The sequence below is a fragment of the Rhinolophus sinicus genome, chromosome 3, assembly GCF_057876585.1.
Source record: "Rhinolophus sinicus isolate RSI-liver-muscle chromosome 3, RSI-T2T, whole genome shotgun sequence".
Classification (NCBI taxonomy): domain Eukaryota; kingdom Metazoa; phylum Chordata; class Mammalia; order Chiroptera; family Rhinolophidae; genus Rhinolophus; species Rhinolophus sinicus.
In genome coordinates this window covers 59,425,940-59,447,478 of record NC_142503.1, presented here as the reverse complement: position 1 = coordinate 59,447,478, position 21,539 = coordinate 59,425,940, and the positions used below count along the sequence as shown (strand labels likewise).

Sequence of the window (21,539 nt, the reverse complement as noted above, 5' to 3'; positions counted from 1 at the left end):
GGCATCAACTCCTTCCTGTGAAAGTAACATTTAAAGGGGAATAATTAAATATGTGTTTTTTTATCTGGGTAAATATTTATTATTTACCTGTCTATCCTGGGTAAACTCCTTTGCAAGATAACCAAATAGACTAGTTGTTATGGAAAAAGTTCATCCTTAATTAATTCCAGCTAATGTGGCAAGAATGAGTTAGAAAAGCACCTATTTGCAACTCCTGATAAAATAATTAAGAAAATGATCATTCATGGATGAAACAATTATATAAACCTCAACTCAAAATGGATTAGAGACTTGAATGTAAGACCTGAAACCATAAAACTTCTAGGAGAATACATGGGGGTAAGCAGCTCCTTGACATTGGTCTTGACTAGGGTTTCCGGGTGGGAATTCCTTCCTGCCCATTCTCGGGAATTATTTTCGCTTTCCTGTTCCTGAATCCCAAGAAAAGTTGGTCGGGAAATCAGAAAAATCGGCTCCTTGAACCTAGTAATACCCACAACAGGAAATAAACATACTACTCACAATGATGTATGTCTTAGACATTTTTCCGATTTATCGCCATCTAAAGTTACATTGGGTTACACCACCACACACCACCAGACATGCATGTGTGACACCAGAATCAGATATCACATGACCAGCTAATTCTAGCTCTTGTAAATCGAGCACATTTGATCATAAAGAACAGAAAACAGTTTGTATTACACAGAGAAATATTTATTTTCACAACCCAGGATTTGACTACAAAGTCATCTTCAGGTTAACTAAGGAAATCTAAGATAGTTTACCTTAATATGACATCATAGTCAAATCTTGGGCTGTGAAAATAAATATTTCTCTGTGTATAAATACAAACTTTTCTGTTCTCCACAATGAATCGTTTCCACAAAGTGACGGCCAATACTACCAATCACATTCTATCACTTTGTTTGAGGCTGCCGATTGTGATGTATGTGAGTGTTCTTGGCTGTCTCAGCAACTGTGGGTAAGTCAGTCTATTTAAAAACAACTTGCAGTACTAATATTTTAATCCAATATTACAATAATTTCCAGTCTCGTATCATAATGTTTTGTAGCATTTTTTAGCTATAAATATTCGCTGCACAATACAGGTCTTTCTTAATTGTTTCTTAATGCTTTTAAAGGAAATAAAATTTGAATTGGTTAAACGTAGAAATAGAGATCTTGTGTCTCTCACAAAGTACTTGAGCAACGCTGGTTGTCTATGCGAGATGAAAGAGGATGAATTTTTTGCCTTGTCAAGTAAGAATGAAATCGCATGACTGGCGAAGTCATTAATGGAAAGACTTTTTAAAGGAATATTTACAGCAGAAGAAGTTCCAAGACAAAAAATAAAGGATGTCCTTACAGAGAGTTCTGACATTAAATCAGAATCTGATCTGAAGTGTGAATTGACTAAAGCAAAATCAATTTTGACATCAAACCTAGCCCCATGCATGCAGACAAAATCTTTGCTCCTCTAAGGAAGCAAATGAGCTTATATGAAGCAATGCATTCTCTCACTCCCAACTTGAAGATGCTTTTAGATGCACTCATAACAGTTCGACCAATGTCTACAGAAAATGAAAGAAATTTTTTCACATCAAATATATTTGTTACAAAGCGAAGATCACGATTGTCTGATCGGGCAATTAATGCTCTATGTTTCTTAAAGTTTCATTTTAAAAATGACAAATAAAAACTATTTGAAATATTTTTTTAATTTCTCAAACGAATAATATTTGCTTTTGTTTTCTATTAACGTTTAATTTAATAAATAAAATATTTAAATGAGATTGAGAATGTTAATACATTGTGTGATATATGTAAAAACTCATTGTATACTATAAGGTTTGGTTAAATAAAGTTTGTATTAATTACATTGTTTATATTTTGAGAAAACCTGAAATATAACAGAAACCTAGCCAAAATGATACCGTAGTGACCCCTGTTTAGCGCTCAAAGCAAGAGATGCACTAGTCATGAAATTCCGGTCGACTTCCATTTAGCAAATTTTATTTACTCAAGTTTTGCGTCAACCTTTTACATATAAGAGTGTCTCAAAACATCTGAAAGACTGTGCTGGGGCCATGAACCCTGGTTGCCCCACCTTCTCTATGGCTTTTCTGTTTATTAACATTTACTGTTACAGCTATTATTACAGATGATCAATGAAAATTTAAAAAGATTTCAAGAATTCTCGAGAATTCTCGGGAAATACGATTTCCCATTCTCGATCTCCAAAAGTTCCAAAATGTCAGGAATTTGGAAACCCTAGTCTTGACGATGATTTTTTTTTTATTTGACACCTTAAGCAAAGGCAACAAAAGCAAAAATAAGCAAGTGGTACTGCATCAACCTTAAAAGCTTCTGCACAGCACAAGAAACCATCACCAAAATGAAAGGCAACTGGCAGAATGGGGGAAGATATTTGTAAATCATATATCTGGTAAAGAGTTCATATACAAAATATATAAAGAACTCATTCAACTCAATACCTAAAAACAACCCGATTAAAAAATGGGCAGAGGAACTGAATAGACATTTCCCACAGAAGGCATTCAAATGGCCAACAGGTATGTGAAAAGGTGCTCAACACCATTAATCACTGGGGAAATGCAAATCAAAACAACCATGAACTATCACCTCATACCTGTTAAAATGGCTGTAACCAATAAGACAGGAGAACAAGTGTTGACAAGAATGTGGAGAAATGTAGTTGTGCACTGTTGGTGAGAATGTAATTGGCGCAGCCACTAAAGAAAACATTATGGAGGTTCCTCAAAAAATTAAAATAGAATTACCAATTCTACTGCTGGGTATCTATCTGCAGGAAACAAAATCACTATCTCAAAGAGTTATCTACACCATGTTCACTGAAGCATTTTTCAAAATAATACACACACACACACACACACACACAATTATTCAGCCATAAAAAATGAAGAAAATCTTGTTAGTCTGACAACATGGATGGACCTCGAGAGTCTCATGCTAAATGAAATAAGTCATACTGAGAAAAACAAATATTGTATTAAGTCACTTATATGTGGAATCTTAAAGAAAAAAAAACACGAACTCATAAAAATAGACTGGTGGCTGCCAAAGGAGGGGGGTGGGGCAGGAGGGTTGAAGGTAGTCAAAAGGTATAAACTCTTAGTTATAAGATAACCCAGTTCCAGGTATGTAATGATGTAATGTACAGCATGGTGACTACAGTGAACAATACTGTATTGTGTATTTGAAAGTTGCTGAGAGAACATCTTAAAAGTTCTCATCACGAGAAACAATACTTGTAACTATGTAAGGTGATAGATATTATCTAAACTTATTGTGGTAATCATTTTGCAATGTATACATATATCAAATCATTATGTTGTACTCCTTAAACTAATACAATGTTATATGTCAGTTGTATCTCAAAACTAAAACTGGAGAGGGAAGTTAATGGAAAATTTGTGAGTGAGGGCATTGGTCTTCCAACACCTAAAACCACGCTGACTCCTAGTGCCACTAAAGTGACAGAACCAGACATAACATGACACAATATAAAGTTTACAGCACCACCTATGTAGCATTCTTGCCCAAAAAACAGAACCTGAAACCAATAGATGCTTTCCAACTAACTCCCAGTTTACTTAAAAAAAAAAAAAAAGACAGTGGAGGGGCGAGGAGATAAATAAATAAATAAATAAAGTATTCAAAAAGAAACACTCAAATCTAGAACATGGGCATTCTATGGGACAAACTGCCAAGTTTCTTCAACAAATCAATGGTATGGGGGTGGAAAGAAGATTCAAGGAGACTTTAAGAGACTGTCAGATGGGATATCTATAAGTTATTTTATTCTAATTAGAAGAATCCAACTCTAAAAAGACATCTTTGAGATAATCAAAGAATCTTGAATATGGATTCATTCTTGAATGCCATTATGGAATTATTGTTAATTTTATTAGGTGGCATAATAGCATGTGGTTACATAAGAAACTATCCATACATTTTATAGCTGCATTCTGTAATATGTAGAGCTACATGAAACAAGTATGGCAAAATCCTGACAATTGCCCATTCTGGGTCATGGGCGTAAAGGGGTTCATTTTACTACTCTATTTTGTGTATGTTTGAAAGCTTTCATAATAAAAATATTTACTAGCCAACACCAAATAATAATTTTTAAAAATCAATAATAATTTTAATTTAACGTTGACTCTTACCCCAACTACAGCCTGCTGCAGGTTGGTGGCTTACTGTTGGAGTAAACAATACTGTATTTCTACCACTCAACAAAGTAGTCCGTGATGCTACTTTTCTTGTTATTATTTTCACTTTCCTTTTTTGCCCATCTTTCTTCTTTCCTTCTTTCCTTTTTTACCCATCTAGAGTTTTTGTTCCTCAGCTGGCCAACTGGTTTTCCAACCCCACTAAGGGTAGAGCAAGGTGGGGGTCAGGACTGAGGAGAGGTAAAGGAGTTAAAAAGGTTCTTACTTGGTTGGACTATCATGAGATGACTTTGTTCTCTACAGCCTGGCTGAGTCATTCTTGTAGATACTTTTGCAGGTTCCACAGATTTCACTGCTGGGCACCACCAACTTCAATCCCCAAGACTTAGGATGTGCTTCTCTTCAAGCTGGCTAAGTCAGACAACCCCTCAGCTTCTACTCCTGGCAACATATCCACAGCAAATTATTACTGAAATCCCCTTGCCTCCCCAATAGGCTGTCCTCTTTGGCAAGATCCCTTTAAAATGACCTCAGGCTAATCCCCCTAACATGGGTTTCATAGCTGGCCCTTGGGGCTCACTTTCTTTCGCCTTGCAGTGGGAGGTGATGTAGTTCAGCCCAGATATATCCCTCCATCCTGCCAAAGGCCACCTTAGCTCTCTCAGGAATTATTCAGGAACTTTTTTTGCTGTGGTCCTCAACTACAAATCAAACTCTCCAAGGAGTTTGGTTACCACACTTAAGATGTGGCACAGATACAAACAAGACAGGGATACTCATAGCACTTCCACTTCTGCCAATACAAACTCTCCTCAGAAAATATTCTCTTACTTCACCCATTTGACTTTTTTTATATAGTTGATACGAAGAAATTCGAATGTTAGGCAATTAGTTTTCTGTTATCTTCTTTGAAATTCTGAGTCTCAATAATTTCTCAGAACTCACTTTTACATCTGATATAGATATACACATATATATGTATACATATACATACATGTATATATGTATCCATATATACCTGTATATATGTGTCCATATATACAGGTATATATGTATACACACATGTATATATATACATATACATATATATATGTATGTGTGTGTGTGTATGTGTATATATATATATATATATATGTATGTATTTTGGTGCCTCAGTTGAAAATGCCAATTAAAAAAAAATACACATATTGTCATCAGGAAGTCAAAGTGGCTTTTTCTCCTTTTTAAGAAACCCAGAAACCACACGCTCTGAAAAATTTCTACCACTCAACAAAGTAGTCCGTGATGCTACTTTTCTTGTTATTATTTTTATTTAAAAAAACAACAGCAGGGTGATGGTTTTAAAATATGGCCCCACAATTTTTTGACACTTCTCCACTGAGAGGTGGGTTATATGTCCTCTTTCTTAAATCTTAGTTCTATGGCCACTTCACCATAGACTTCAGTGGAAGTGAATACTGTACTAGCTTCCAGGTCCAAACCTTAAAACCGGCAGCTTCCACATCCTGTCTCTTATCACGTTTGCCCTACCAAGTCCTACTTACACTGTAGATTCAGGAGCAAAATAATAAGTTATTTTTAGCCATTCAAATAAAGAAGTTATTTTTAGCCATTTAGAGTGGTTGGTAATAGCCGAAGCATACATAATTTAAGGCTCCTCTTCAAGTAGGAGACTACAAAAATAAAATTCTTAGGGGCTGTTATCTCTCTTTGCGTTCTCTGGTTTCAACTTTTCTATATCCTTATGATTAATGTGTGTCTTGTAAAGAACTTGTCATTGCTTTCCATACTTTTGGTCTTCTCTGATATTCTGTTGTTACTGAACAGTTCAATTTATATTCACTTACTATAATTAGTCTTACACTTAGATTTCTGCCTGCCATCTTGTTTTCTGTTTTTACCTAGCACTTACATAGTTTTATTTTTGCTTCTCATGCTTCCCCCTTTGCTATGCTTGTGGATTTGTTTGTTTGTTTGTTCTTTGAGAGATTCCATTTTTGTCCTGTAAACTTTTAAGTTTAAAGTTAATATCGGCACCTTACTGTTGAACAATAAAAGGATCACGGAATAGTTAAAGCCAATTATCTATCACACAAATGCCACTATCATGCTAATTTTCTGCTATGTCGTGTTTTATTTAACTCTCAATATTTAACATTTGAATTGGTCACAGAATTCAATGACTGATATTTTCTTCATTTATACAAATGTTTACTCTCTACTTTAGTCAACATTTCTTATATCTTAGAACTTTCTGGGATTTCTTTCTGAAGTTCATGAAATAACAGGCAAATACTACTGAAATGTTACTGTTATCTATTACTAACAGACAAAATAGACTTCAAGGCAAAAAGGATTACTATTAGATAAAAACTGTCACCATATAATAACAAAATAACAAAAATATAAATTTACCACATGATAATAAAAGTTAAAACATCGTTTCAAATATACAAAGCAAAAACTGATAGAACTTCAAAGAGATGAAAGAAGTGAGGGATTTTAGTAATACATTCTTTCTCTGTCTCTGTCTCTGTCTCTCTCTCTCTCTCTCTCTCTTTCTCTCTGTCTCTGTCTCTCTGTCTCTCTCTCTCTCTCTCTCTCTGTCTCTCTCTCTCTCTCTCTCTCTGATATATCAAGTTCCCAAAAATTACAAAGGATATGGAGAATTTGAACTACACAGTTACAGTAATAAGCGTTATCTGATAGGCATACAGAATATATCCCCAATAATCAGAGAATACCATGTTCTTTTGATCACACAGGAGAGGTTTATAAAAATTTACAACAAATTCCAAAAAGTGAGTTAGCATATGGACCTTGTGTTCTGAATATAATAAAATTCATTTAAAAATTAATAATACTAAAACACAAAAATAAAGCAGCATCGCTTAGAAATTTTTAAAAATAAGTCCTAGAAAGATTCATGGGTCAAAGCAGCAAACATGAAAATAGGAACCTGAATGAAACCCAACTTGAGGGTTCAAGAAAGTGCTTATATTTGAAATAAAATGGCTGAAGATTAATGTGCTAAGGATCCAAAATGAGCCTACAAAAGTAAAAAACAAGAAAAATTTGCCAGGGGCTGAAGCTTGAGCTCTAGTAGCTTCAAGGTTAATTTAAATCCTCTTCAGGAATCGAGAGGAGATAACTTTACTAGTGCTGGGTGCTCTTCTAACTGCCCTGCATGTGTTAACTTACTTGCTCCTCAGAGTAACCATTTGAAATATAAGATAGGCACTTTTATTATGCTCATTTTCAGATGAGGAACCCGAGATACAGAAAGATTAAATATATTTGTCAAGATTATACCTTAGAAATGCAAAGCCAGAATACAAACCCCATGCTCTCAACTAAATAAAATACTAGATTAATATTCTCTATTAACAAAGAAATCTTGCTAATAATCACATAGGGAAGATAATTTTACAAGTCACTATATTGATACATTCTATCACATTAAAAAATGCCATTAAATGAAAAGTGTACATCTTTTTTCACTTCTCTCTGATCAAACTCAGCCTCTTACTGGCGGCCTAGCCTACCCTACAGTATAGTCTAGTGAACAGAACATTAGTGTACCTAATGCTTAATGATGTAATAAGAATGGTCATATTATGTATAATTTCACACCCACAGTGACTTTCCATTTGCAAGATAATTTGTTGTCGGTATAGATTTTATTTGTGGCTGACATGATACTTTAACAAGAGCAGAAGCCATGAAAGTATGCGGACTAATTCTATCCATGGTGAGTTACATCCATCTCCTGTGTTGAAAGAAGTGAGCCTGAGGAGGGAGGGAAAAGGCATTGGCTGCCTAGAAGAGTAGGGTTAAGATTTCTAAACATACTGTGTCATGAAATCATTGGGATTTAAAATTATCATTATCACTATAAAATTTAAACAAATTTTGAGGTCAGTATCTGCAATAAAATATGAAAGTAGCAATCACCAGCTCAGTGTGTTTTTCAAGTCCATGATAGGGTGCTTCAGTAAACAACAAATGAATGACAGACCAACCCCCAATATAGTATCACTCATGAGTATTAGTAAGAAATAAAAAGAGGATGAAATAAAATCCCCTGCAAGCTTAAAAGAGCTTCTGGAATTCTATCAATCATATAATATCAAGGTCTCAAGTAGTAGGTATAGTCACCTGAAAAAGAACAATTTCCCAAGTTTGTTGACTTTCTCTAAGAAAGGTACTTAAACATCATGTAAAACTGCTACAAAATAATTGAATTGTTTTACACTGGTATTCAAAGATTATGTCCAATTATTTACCATTTTGGTAATGAATTTTCAAAAGAAGTGAAGACCTGCCTAAGATTTGGAAATTTTATTATAATGAGGTTTTTCAATGTAATGCTACCAGATGAAACTGATTTATCTATATTAAGCTATTTAAGAAGTCAGTTATTTAAAATTATTAGAAATAGTTTTGTGAGACATCAAGATAACAAAATATTACATTACTGTGACTATTAATGAGTGGACAACTTTTGGACATTGGGTTTTGTTGACCTGGGTTTTGTTGTTTATAATTAATTTACTGAGTTTATGAATATTCATTTCATCTATAAAGTAAAAAAAAATTTAACAACTTACAACCAAATAGCTATTAAGATTACATGAATTAATTTATATGAACATATGTTGCAAACCATAAGGCACTAAGCAAATATAGTTGTCGTGCGGGAGACCCTACTAGCTCCGCCATTTGTCATGCGGGGCGGCCTGCGGGGTCTCTGGTCCCGCTCCCCACATAAGAAAGCAGGATATGGCTAGGCCAAAAAGGAATACCCACGGAGCCATAGGTAGGGGAGTCATAGTCTCATTGGAGGCTGGAGCCACATGACCTGCAACCTGCTGTCCACTTCTCTGCCTGCCAACCGAGTGACTCGACTCGACTCATTCTCGACTCTCCAGGGCAGCTGCGGGAGTTATATCAGTGGTTAATTGGCTAACTGGTTACAGCTGACAGCCAACTAGCCACAGCCAACAGCCATCTACTACCCGAGCCAGCACCTTTCCACGTGAGGTCAAGAGCTTGGAAACTGCTCTCTGGGACTCTGCCCCCACAATAGTTTTAGGTGTTTTTTTTGTGTGTTTTTTTCCCCAAAAGAGCTTATAATAGTTTGCCTCTACCAAAATTAGACAACTTTGTTCCAATGTCAATTAATCTTATAAAGTACAACAGACCCTTTCAGAAAATCAGTTAAGGTTTCAGAGAAACAAATACATAAAGGTGCACACACGCACACTCAAATTAGTGATATCTGAATTGGGCTTGTCTTTACATAAAGACCAATTCTCAATCAAGTTATTTACTGAACTGCCCTCATTAACAAAATAACATTTTAAAGCTTCCATAATTTGTCTTAGAAGGAAAAAATAGTTTTTTCTCATTTTGGTAGTTCAACCAGTATCACTTAGATGAGTCCCTATCGAAAAGGCAGAAAGTCATCAGAGAACTGAATTCAGTGTACCTCAGATAACATACAATCACCTTTCTGATTTTAGCATATCTTAGACAACTCAATCATTATGCCAGCCACTACCATCCTTCCCTTCTTGGGAAAACCTATAGCCAGTGGTGAGGGAGAAGTTGTAGGTTGTAAATTGTTCCTGTTTTGTCACAATTTGGTCCCTTAAATGTCTTAGTTAATTGGCAGAGATCTATGCAAACAAAGTTCTAGGTAATACATCTTCAAGCCATACCTGATGCATGTGCCCCCCCGTAATATGACCCTGAGCTTATAAAGAATGTATATAAGGAATATATTTCTTCTAAATGCATCCTGGCTATTTTATCCACCCTTGCTATTGATTCAGCAATTTCACTCCTACATATAAAACTTAGAGAACTGAAAATGCATGTTCATACAAATATCCATAATATAATAGTCCAAAAGTAGAAACAACCCAAATGGATGAATGGATAAAGAAGGTAATATATGCATACGATGGAATATTATTGAGCCATAAAAATGAATGTAGTAATGATATGTGCTACAACATACTGAACCTTTAAAACATGGTAAGTGAAAGAAGGCAGACACAAAAGACCACGCATTATATGATTCCATTTTATGAAATGTTCAGAACATGCACATCTGTAGAGACAGAAAGTAGGCTGGTTGTCAGGGACTTGGAGGTGGGGAGAAGATGGGGTGTGAAAGCTGACTGGTACATGATTCCTTTTGGAGATAATGAAAATATTCTGGAATAGAGAGTGGTGAGAGTTGCAAAACTTTGTAAATATATATCACTGAAAAATCACTTTAAAAGGTGATTTTTTTCTTTAGTAAGTGAATCATGTCTCAGTTTTGTTATTATTGTTGTTTTAATTAAAACCAACCCTGCACTTCCAGCCATCTTTCTTTTCTTTCAACAGTTGCAGTCAGATTGATCTAATGTATATCTGGGACAGTTCACCTGGATCCTTCTTACCTCTGCTCCTTTGATCCAAGCTACTCCCTAAGACCTTCTCTCTCTCTCTCTCCCTACTTCCTCTCCTCCACCATTCTTCTAAGTCCAGATCAAGTCCCACTGCTCCCAGATCATTTTCCATCCTTAGCTGACGAGTCTGCCAGAGGACATTGGTAAGCCTTCTTTGTTTCATTCCTGCTTATCAATGCTGTTGAACTTAGTTGAATAACATACAAATGACACTAATTGTAGGCTGCAGATAGGGCTTTCTCTTTATATCACAGATTAGAAACATAGCAGTAAATGCAAGTCTTTCTTATTTATTCTCAAAATTATATTGATCACTTGCAAGCCTTGTATTTAAAACACTTCTATTATGCTTTCTTTCAGTTAAACATTATTTGAAAACTGAGAAATGTACTATTTTACTTCCAAATGATTACGTAAGCACAACTTTGCAAAAAACGGTGTTGCATTCAAAGATGAGCTAAACTGAATTAGTGCCCCATGACATGGGTTAAAGGATAATATCATTACAATTATCCTAACAAAAGGATTATCATAACGTACAGTCATTCCTTCAGAGGAATGAATACATACATGAATATATTAATATTACCTAGTTATCAAAATTCATGACTAAAGAAGCTAACAATATCTTATTTTCTATTAGTACACAAATACAAATCCTTGAATTATTTCCGCAAATTGCCTCAGAGCACTCATTCATTTGTTACAACACATAAGAAAAAAAGTTATCTTCTTTTACACATATTCCCCATGGAATTCTTTCCTTCAGCAAAGGAGAAAAGTCAATATAAATAGTTAAGAACCGCTTTTTCTTGTTAATTTTGAGTCACCTTACTCAATTCATATATATATGTGTGTGTGTGTGTGTGTGTGTGTGTATATATATATATATATATGGATATATATATATATATATATATATATACATATCCTCTGTTTATTATGCATACCACATTCAGAAATAAACTATTAAGAATGCCACACAATGCCTTTTTGAAGCTGCATTTTATTTGAAGCTATTCTGTATCTTTCAACCTGTGCCATATTTCAACAATGACTATTTGATAATTACAATCATCTCCTTATTAGCTTGGCATTTCATTTTCCTTGCCCTACAGTTGAAAGCCAGGAAAACTCTCTGTTGATTAGTTATTTAAGACCAGCAACAATAACTGTGCTGGAGAGAAGGCTACTTGAAGAGGATTACCTAAGAGCTAGAGCTCAACAGCCTCAGACAGAAAGCAGCAAATTAGAAACCCAAGTACTTCGTTGCATGTAACCAAATTGGCTAGTTGAAATGCTAATTGCCTTTCAGCAAAACTACAAACAGGGGACCTTGTGCTTCAGAGAAGGAAATGTATTTTTAGTCCACCTCTGCACTCTTGTCTTGCTGAGAATCATGTGAAATCTATTCATAAAGGTAGCTCCTTCCCTAACCTTTAAAATGTGGGAAATTTATTTGGCCTCTACCAGCACCTCCAATGTGCTGATGTGCCAAGTTGTGAACAGATGGCTGGATTTAAGCCCTGTTAAGCCCCTAATAAAGTAAAGCATGAAAGAATTCTAGGCTCACATACTACAAATCAAGAAAATGTGCCAAGGGAAAAAAATTTTTGAATAACAAATTTATGAAATTAAAATAATCAAATAATATAATCTTTAAAACATGAATATTTTCAATGTAATTACATTCAAATGCATATGGAAAAAGTTACTGTCCCTCTCAAAGAGACCCTCAGCCTCCCTTTATACCTAATAACTTACAATAATTTTGTATTAGTTCAAAACTTATTTATGGACAACTATTCCAACAGCCAGTTTGCCCTTTATATGAAAGAGTGGGGTCCAATCTGGCTTTTTCGAATGCTGAATAAATACATGAGAAATGCCCTATCAGCATCGTGCTCTCGTTGTGAGGTATACAGACAGACGTAAGCCTGACACCAGAAAGGGCCGCTTGACCCCTGCCCGGCAGCTGGGGGAGGGACTATACTCCCCCAGCTTTAAAGTGCATACTGTATCACAGTGCAATCAGAAAACACAGCCTTTGTCCTCCATAGCCTCCTGTGTCCCAGCTCCACCTGGCTCCTCTGCTACACCTCTATCAGGGCAACAGATCACAGGTGCTAGGGCTTCCTGTGTGGCCTGACATCCTGGCATACTGGGGAGCCCTCCAGACATGCAAAGACGCCTCCTAGGTATCCCCCAATCCTGCCTTGTGAGGGGAGAAAAATACGCACCCATGGATAGGGAAATCAAGTTTCTATACCACTTCATTGTACCTGAGACAGAAAGAGTCCAGTTTATTAGTAGTATGTTTATCTTCATTTCTCAACAAATGTCTTTATTTATATAAGTTTGAGCTGCCAGAAATTGATAGAATACTAAAACTAAATAGAGCTTTAAACCTTAAACAGTTTCAATAAATAATTCAGCTCTCACCCTGATTCAGCAGGAGTTAAGGGAAGAAAGACATCTCTCTGGCTGGATGTTTACCAAAACCTTTGGACAGTGAAGTTCCTGGTGATTTTACTTTTTTTCTGTACTGTTTGAATTTCTTAAATGACTTTGTATTAGTTTTACAATTAGAAAAAACTGTTATTTCCAAGTCAAAGAGGGAGAGAGAGAAATGCATACTCAACTGTGTATAATACTTCACTGGGTGATTTTTCCCACAAAATCACAGAAATGCCCATCCAAATCTCTCCATGGTAAAATATTATATTTTATAATCAAATTTAACAATCATCATCTAAGGAGCTCGATATGCTTTATAAGCATCTGTAACCTGTCTAGTTGCTTTCCAGGTGAAGTAAACTGTTGATGGCACAGTGCTTCCACTGTGCAGATTTGGACCCAGTGCATAAAATAATGACTTGCCACAGGTAAATAGGTAACAAAGCCATTTATTCAATATATTAACCACTTTGCTAAACCTTAGAGATACTAGAGAAATATATAATACAGTCAGTATCCTCAAAGATATTGTATCCTAATTGTATCCCTAGTGTATCCAATATTGTATCCTACTGAAATTTTCAGTAACACTAGGACAGCAATATAAAGGGCAGGAGGCAGCATTTGGTTGAGTGGCTATAAATCAAACATTTAATGATCAACTTAACCTATTAACATGCTTCTCACTTACTAGTTATTGGAAATATACAGCTCATTAAAGTCATAAACGGGAAAACAGAATATGTGGCTTTAAGTAAGTCTCTTAACTTTTTTTAGATTTGTTTCCCCATATATAAACTAAAGGGGTTGGTCTAGCTTGGCTGCAAGTCTCTCCCAGTGCTTAAGGATTTCAACGTCGTGTTCACTGCCTACAAATTTCTGAACAATAAATGATCACACACTTAACCTAAGGCAAAATGTATTTTCTTTGTGGGCCCTCCCAGGGCAGTTTTCTGCCTCAGTTTCTTATCTACAAATTAAGATAATACTATTTGATTATTAAATAGAGTCTATTTAAAGGGACTAGAAGAATTCCTGCACATTCAATAAACGTGACATACTATTATCATTCATCATGATAATTACGAACAAAGGGGTTTGGTCACAGCTAATTCTGCTGTGACCACTCTTTTTCTTTGGGGGTAGCTTGGGCAAGGATCTCTCCAAGTAGAAATATATTTGAAATATTCTTTCTCATCACTAGCCTCTGCCTTCCCATATTATTTCTAACTGTTCTTTTTATTACCATAAAAGCACTTGTGTTTCAAATATATCTCGTTATCATTTTCTGACAATGAATGTAATTGGCATTCAATATCTGATAAACACATATATATACAACATAAAACTATAATTGTCATTAAAATATAATAATGCTCACTGATACATCACAATCATATCTGTATCTGATAATATCGAGACTCGGTGTTGTTACGTAATTTATCTTCACTCCATTATGAATCTAAATTTTAGTCTAAAATTATTTCTTTACAGGCAGTTTCAGCTTTTAATCATCATATTCAGTAAAGTGCAGATGCTCAGAGCGCTCATGAAAAAAACCCATGATCCAGTTCTTACTAACTGGGGAACTTTGGACAAGGTGCTTAAACTTTCCACACCTCAGTGTCATCATCTGTAAATTGGGATAATACTATTTAATTTATGGTATTGTGAGTGTTAAATAAAACAATCTATGTAAAAAACTTCTTGGAATCCATGACATAACAGGCATTCATTACAGGATAACTGCTAACGGCATTCATTATGGAAATCAGAACATGAAGATAGGATTCAGTCATACTTCTTTTTTAGTGTATACTTTTCAATTACTTCTTTTAATCTTGAGACACATCATTTCTAGCTGAAATAAGTATTTTTAACCACCTAGTCCAATCGCTTTACTTTATAAATGAAGAAACTAAGGCCCAGAAGGATGGGTGTATGTCCAATTCAAAGTCACTGTAGGTTAATGGTAGATGGAGGGTGTTATACCTAATCCCGTATGTTCAATCAATCTTATTATAACACAGTGCAGAGTGTATTTGGCATTCCCGTGACCCGGGAAATTACCCCAAAATAAACTGCTTAGTGTTCATTTGGAGCCTAACTAGAACATCTTTTTTCCTTTCCTTTAGTGCCTTTTTTTCTTTTTCTTTTTCTTTTTTTTTTTTTCCGGTTGTCTAGCTCTTTCAACAAATGACAAAGAGGAATGAAAAGTACTTTAGTAATTTAACCTAATAACTTCAGCAAGAATTTTAAAATAACGCTGTATTAGTTAAGGCACACTTTTGAGCTTTACCCAATTGTCAGAATTATGCACCCTTAAGATTTGATATCAGTAATTTATTTAAAAAGTGTGCAGCTTATATATACACATTATACACATTTTTAAAGACTGTGGGTTTTGTGAAATGTAAAAAAGTTACTTTAAAACAAAAGTTACACAGAATAAGATAATATTGCATTTCAAAATCAGTTTCACCCTGACAAACAATGCAGGAATTTCTCAGTTTTAATTTTAATTAAAAAAAATAAATTTTAAAGTAATCTAAGACATTAAAAATGTGTAAGTTTTTTTTTATTATTATATTCTACAGCTCCAGGCTAATTTCAACCCCCCTGACATCAATATATTTCACTAAAAGTACTTCGACGAAGCGGTTAATGTGGAACATACGACTTCTTACGTTTCTCTCAACCTCCCCATTATTATTATTACCTACGACGCGCCGTTTGGGGTCAGTCATTTTCCAAGCAGAGGTTTTAAAATTAAAGCTAGGGTTCGGGTTTCAAACTCGCAGAAACGGAAGAAAGGAAACTTTTCCCTCCGCTCATTCACTGCTCACCTTCTTTGAGATCACGCAGGTTTGGAAGGGGCGGGGGGCAGGGACGCGGGACTCCGCACTCAGCCTCGGCCGCAGGCAGCGTGCACGCGGGCAGCCCTGCCCGGTTAGCCGCGCGGGGGTGCGCCTGCCTCCCGGCGCCCTCGCCGCCCACCTCCAGCAACAGGTGCGGATCAGCGATCCCGCGCCACCACGGATGCCCGGGCGCTCCCTTGAGGCACCGCATTCTCGCAGCACCATCCTCTCCCCCACCCCACTCCAGTCAAAGCCTACCTAGCCCCGGGGACACCGACATCCGCGCGCACTTTGCGGTCCCCGCCGGTCCTGCCTTCTCACACCTTCGCGCTGCCTCTCGCTCGCGTCCTCACGCTGCGCGGAGGATGCTTATCCTTTCTCCCGTCCTCCCATCGAGAAACTGGTTCCATCCTCCTCCTTTTATTCTCCCCCTCTTCCTCCTCCCCCTCCGAGTTCCGTCTGCTCCAATAGGACTCGCGGCGCCCGGGGCTGCGCTCACCTGATCAGAGGAGCGGGGGTGGCCTCCCAAGGCAGCGCTCCCGTGTCTGCGCAGCGGGCAGCCAGGTTCGCGCTCCAGCGTCGGGAACACCCTGCCTTGACCATCCCTAATGGATTCTTCCAGCAGCGAGGCGGCTGTGCCGACCGGTCTGCTCTCAGTAAAGCCCGAGCCTTGCCTCTGCCGGGGCATCCCCGGCGCAATGCTCGGTGCGCGCTTTCTAGTCGTTAGCTTTGACTAAACTTTCTAGTCTGTGTCCTCAAACACAAGGGACCGCCTCACCTAGCGAGCGGTGACTCCACCCTGGGTACTCTGCGGTAAGCAATTCCCGGTTTTCTTTGCAGGCAGAAAACCCATTTACTGAGTCTTGTTCGTTCCTAAACACATTTATTTTAAATTGTCTAAGCACCCCCGAAATGTTCACCCCATGAGAATTTGCGCATAAATTGATGAAATAGTAGAAATGAGGAATCTACTCTGACATACGCTTTTAAGTAGAGACTGAGGTCAACATCTGGGTAAATTACCTGTCTCATCATTTATGAAATAAGATTATTAATCCCTGCTTCATACGGCTGTTAAAAGGATTAGATGAATGAGATGTGTGTAAAGTGCAACTCTTTAAAGTACATCTAGCACGTGGTAAACCTTCAACAGATGTTGGCAATTATTCCCAGGGCTTAACAGTGAAAGCCCCAAGGTCAGACCATATCAGCAGCAACGTGCAAATCCCCATCTGCACCAGAGACTTTTTCAGAAACACAGGCAGCATCCTTAGAAGTATCAAACCGAGAGAGAGGTTAAAGACTAGCAATTAGCAGTCCAACACCATCTTAACGCTAATTTCATGCAGGAAGAAATTAAGAGCTGATTGATTGGCTCAGTTGAAGGCAGAAGCAGGACTAAGTCCTAGGTCTCCTAATTACAAATACAGAGCATGTGGCACCCTTCCTAAAAATAGGAATAACGAGATACTTAGAGTTGCAAACTGCTATCCAGGTGCAGGAATTTATCATTATTTTGAGCTGTTGCTGAATACCTTATCTTAAAGCTGCAGCAGTCAACAAACTGCAAAGGCAAAGGGTATTCAGGCCAAAGGGTTCTCCTACAGAAACTGTGTTGGGAATGCAACTGCTGCGCTTCAAGGCCTAAGAACAAGTAGTGAGGAGAGCAATCTAAATTATCACGGAGACTGAACAGCTTTTCTGTGGTGGACCTGAGTCTGGAAGCTGTAAATCCATGGGGGATATTGAAAGACTAAACACAAATGTGCTTACTATATCCTGCAGTAAAGAAACTGAAAGTTGAGACAATTTAAAGTCAAAACAGTGAATCAGTTATCCATTTGGTGATAATGTGAAACAGAAAACAATATTAGAAAAATGTTTTCTGATATTATTTATTGTAAACGCACGTTTACTCTCTTAATATGCCCCCAAGGCTTTACAGCTTCTAGTTTATTTAAAACGTCTTACTAACATATATATTCAACCTGCAGTTTTATTAAATTATTTATGCTTAAAGACTGTATTTGTGGCGAAATGCTACTTTCATATATTAGGACCCTGACAAAGTCAATGTCCATCAATAAATTATTCTGTCTCAATCATTGTTCCACCAAGTCTGTGATTAAACTCATTCTCCACAACTTTTCACTTGTGCGTGACCTACACCCACTATCCTTTTCTAAGCTACCTCAAGGAACTCAGTCATTCATCAACAATTATTACTGAGTGTTTAGGAAGCAGAAGACACTGGAAGGCACTGTGGGAAACACAATGATCTCTAAAGCCCAACCCTGAGTTCACTGAGCTTGCACTCTCTGGGGTGAGAGATTAATGAAACAAAAAGCGGAATATGTCAAGCCAAACACTGAGCATCCCAGACAGTGCTAGAGATGTTCCAAGAGGAAGAGATCCTATGGAATGGTGACGGCTTCTCCAGGGAGCTGATGACCTTTGCCTTGAAGAATAAAACCACAACAAGCAGTATCGGTGGTATTTTTAGCACAAGTATTTGACAAAGTAATGTAGATGCTATCAAATGCTGAACGTATTCAATGAATGCCCATCACGCTTAAATCCAAGCTTCTCATCTGGACTAAAAGAGCCACATGACCTGTCCCTCTTTTCTTCTCCAGCTCATCTTGTACCACTCTCCCTTTTTCTGCTGTATTCCTATCACAATGACCTCTTTGCCTCAAACACAGCCAAATCATTCCTACCTCAGAACATTTGCACAAGCTTTCCCCTCTGTCTGGAACAACGTTCCCAGAGATCTTCATATGCCTGGCTCCTCTATCATATCCTTTATTTGAGGTAGGGTTTCCAGGCGGGAATTCCCGCCCGTTCTCGGGATTTTTTTTTTTTTTTTTTCACTTTTCCTGTTCCAGAATCCCAAGAAAAGTTGGTCGGGAAATTGGGAAAATCAGCTCCTTGAATCCAGGTGGTTGGTAGTATCGGCCGTCACTTTGTGGAAACGATTCATCATGGAGAAAAGAAAACAGTTTATATTTCTGGGTTCAGGAACGGGAAAGTGAAAAAAATTCCTGAGAACTGGCGGGAATTCTCACCTGGAAACCCTAATTTGAGGGATAGCTCAACTATCCTTTCCTCAGAGGCGTTTGCCCTGATAACTTCCGTAGGCACTCTTACCCATTACCCTGTTTTATTTTCTTTGCATCATTTATCCCTAATAAATACCTTATTTGTTTATTGAGATGTTTCTATCTGTCCGTAAGAACAAAAGCTCCATGAGGATAGGTTCCGTTTCCCTCTCATTCACTGCACTATACCCAGTAGCTACAATTGGCTCTAGGATATAGTAGAAACTCAATACACATGGAAAGAAGAAAGAGAGGGAAGGGGAGACAGCGGGGTATATAATTGGGTTCTGTGAGAAGCCTGGAAGGCTATCATATCAAAAAGATTCCCAGACCCTATTTCCTAATGCTTCAAAATCCAATCTTAGGAAACATGACTTGATTTCATGTTAAAATACAAATTCGCCTGAATCAGAGATATTTTAAACTTCTTCCATCATTTACAGCTTAGCGAGACTTTGTTCTTGAAGTCAGGCTTTGATAAGGAAAAGAGAAAGGAAGAGGATTTCTGGGCATCTGGAGGTGGGGGGTGGAAGGCGCCACTGAGAGAGAAGAGTATTGAAAGGAAAGTTGGAAGTTCTGAAAGCGAAGTTGACGTAATTCCCACTTCTGCTTAAATGCAGCACTGATGGAGTGTGAGCCTTTTCCCTACAGTAGTCCTGATTGAATCAATTCAATAACAGGAATAGTTTTCTTAAACCATCTAAGAAAAGTGTGGATATCATACAATTTTTCTTACTTCTCCAATTTAGTTACTCTTGCATGCTAAGTAAGCCTTGTAAATCTTCTCCAAAGATCTTTGTAGTTCCTTGAAACAAGTATTTCTCATACTTGACGTACTGAGTTCAGATATCTAAGTTTAGGCATACATAGGGAATTTCATCCAAGGAACAAAACTAAGCTTAGGCAGAATCTACTGCTCTCCTCTCCAAAAAAGTAGAAGTAGGATGTTACTTCAAGATTGCCCAAATCTGTCTGCTAGAGGCTTCTGTTCAGGACCTATGTCCCAGAGAGGAAAAAACTTAAGACTTGTCAGGAGTTTGCCACAGACCTGGACGCCTCTTTCTCTCCCCCTCCTAAATTCAGACCCACTTAGGCTACTAGTCACCCACCTCTCCTCCCTTGCACACCTACATGTAGTAAAGTTCTCAATAAAATTTAGTGTTTATCCTCTTAGCACTCTATAATGGGAAAACAGAGCATAAATCCAAGTTCATAAAGAGCCTGACACATACCAGTAGCAGCTTATTAAACATTTGTTGAATAAGTGATGAGACTGGACAAGTGACAAGGAGGCCCCTCTCTCAGACCCAGAATTAGAGTCTGTGAGCCAAAGGAAATAATATCCTGCCACAAAGGGAGCAGAGAATCCATTTAATAACTAAGAACACGTGAGATTCTTCTACTGAGTCAGAAAAAAGACAAACAGTCTTGGGTCTTTGGGACATAAAAAGCCTCAGAAAATCTCAGCAATTCCCTGGACAGTCTCTCACACCGAGCTATGCCTTGGTGTTACCGCTTCCTTGAGCACTCTACTCCTAACTGATTTCTATCAACTGAATAACTTGCTTACTAACACTTCAAAGCCTACTGCCTCTGAGCTGCCAGACCTTGCTTTTCCTCTTCTTCAGATAGTACCATACCTTGCTAACTGCAGTACATATGTAAAGGAGTACCTGCCTAACCAGAAGCATCACAGACACTCAGAATATGAACATGGACGAAATGCGGTCTCTGCCCTCATATAGTTTACACTGAGTTGGGGAAAGAAGACATAGATTATGATAATCCGAAGTACAATGTGACCCATGCCCTCAGAGAGAGAGATGAAGATGGTTCAGAAAAGGGAGAGGTGAGATTATTGGATTGCATCAAGGTGACTTTCTTCTTGGCTCTGATGAATCTCTCACAGCCACCCTGCTTTAGTTCCCAGGACTTGCTCTTATCCTGTCTGACAGAACAACCTCTGGACCTAAGTTAGCCAGGCTGTGACTGAGTCACACCCGACAGAAAACATGTATAACAGCAGTTTTAAACCTCTATGCCCAGGGTCAGAAAACTTCTTCCATAAAGGGCCAGACAGTAAATATTTTAGAGTTGTGGGCCATACAGCCCCTGTCACAACTATTCAACTCTGCCACTATAGTGTGAAAGCACCCAAAGACCATATGCAAACAGATGAGCATGGCTGTGTTCCAACAAAACTGATTTACAAAGCAGGCAGTGGCCAAAAATGTCCTGAGAGCCATTTCTGCTGTTACTTTAGTCATCAGGTACTTTTTTGATGTGGTATCCTAAATTTATTAATTCACTCAACAAACATTTATTGAGTGCCAATGATATATGATGCTGCAGAGATGTAAAGATGAATAAAGATATGGTCTCAATCCTCAAGCTTTCTGTAGCAGAATTTGCTGTCCTGCTCCACAAGGTCCCTACATG

General features: G+C 37.6%; 1 protein-coding gene across 1 annotated transcript in view; it reads right to left on the bottom strand.

Moving 5' to 3' along the window:
- The window catches only part of ADGRV1 (adhesion G protein-coupled receptor V1), a 503,930-nt gene extending 487,533 nt beyond the window's left edge, over nt 1-16,397 (bottom strand). Inside the window, exon 1 of the mRNA XM_019734240.3 lies at nt 16,258-16,397. Coding sequence (XP_019589799.3) covers nt 16,258-16,279 — 22 coding nt within the window. The 5' untranslated portion in view covers nt 16,280-16,397. The remainder of the gene's footprint in view (nt 1-16,257) is intronic.
- Nucleotides 16,398-21,539: the final 5,142 nt, after the last annotated feature.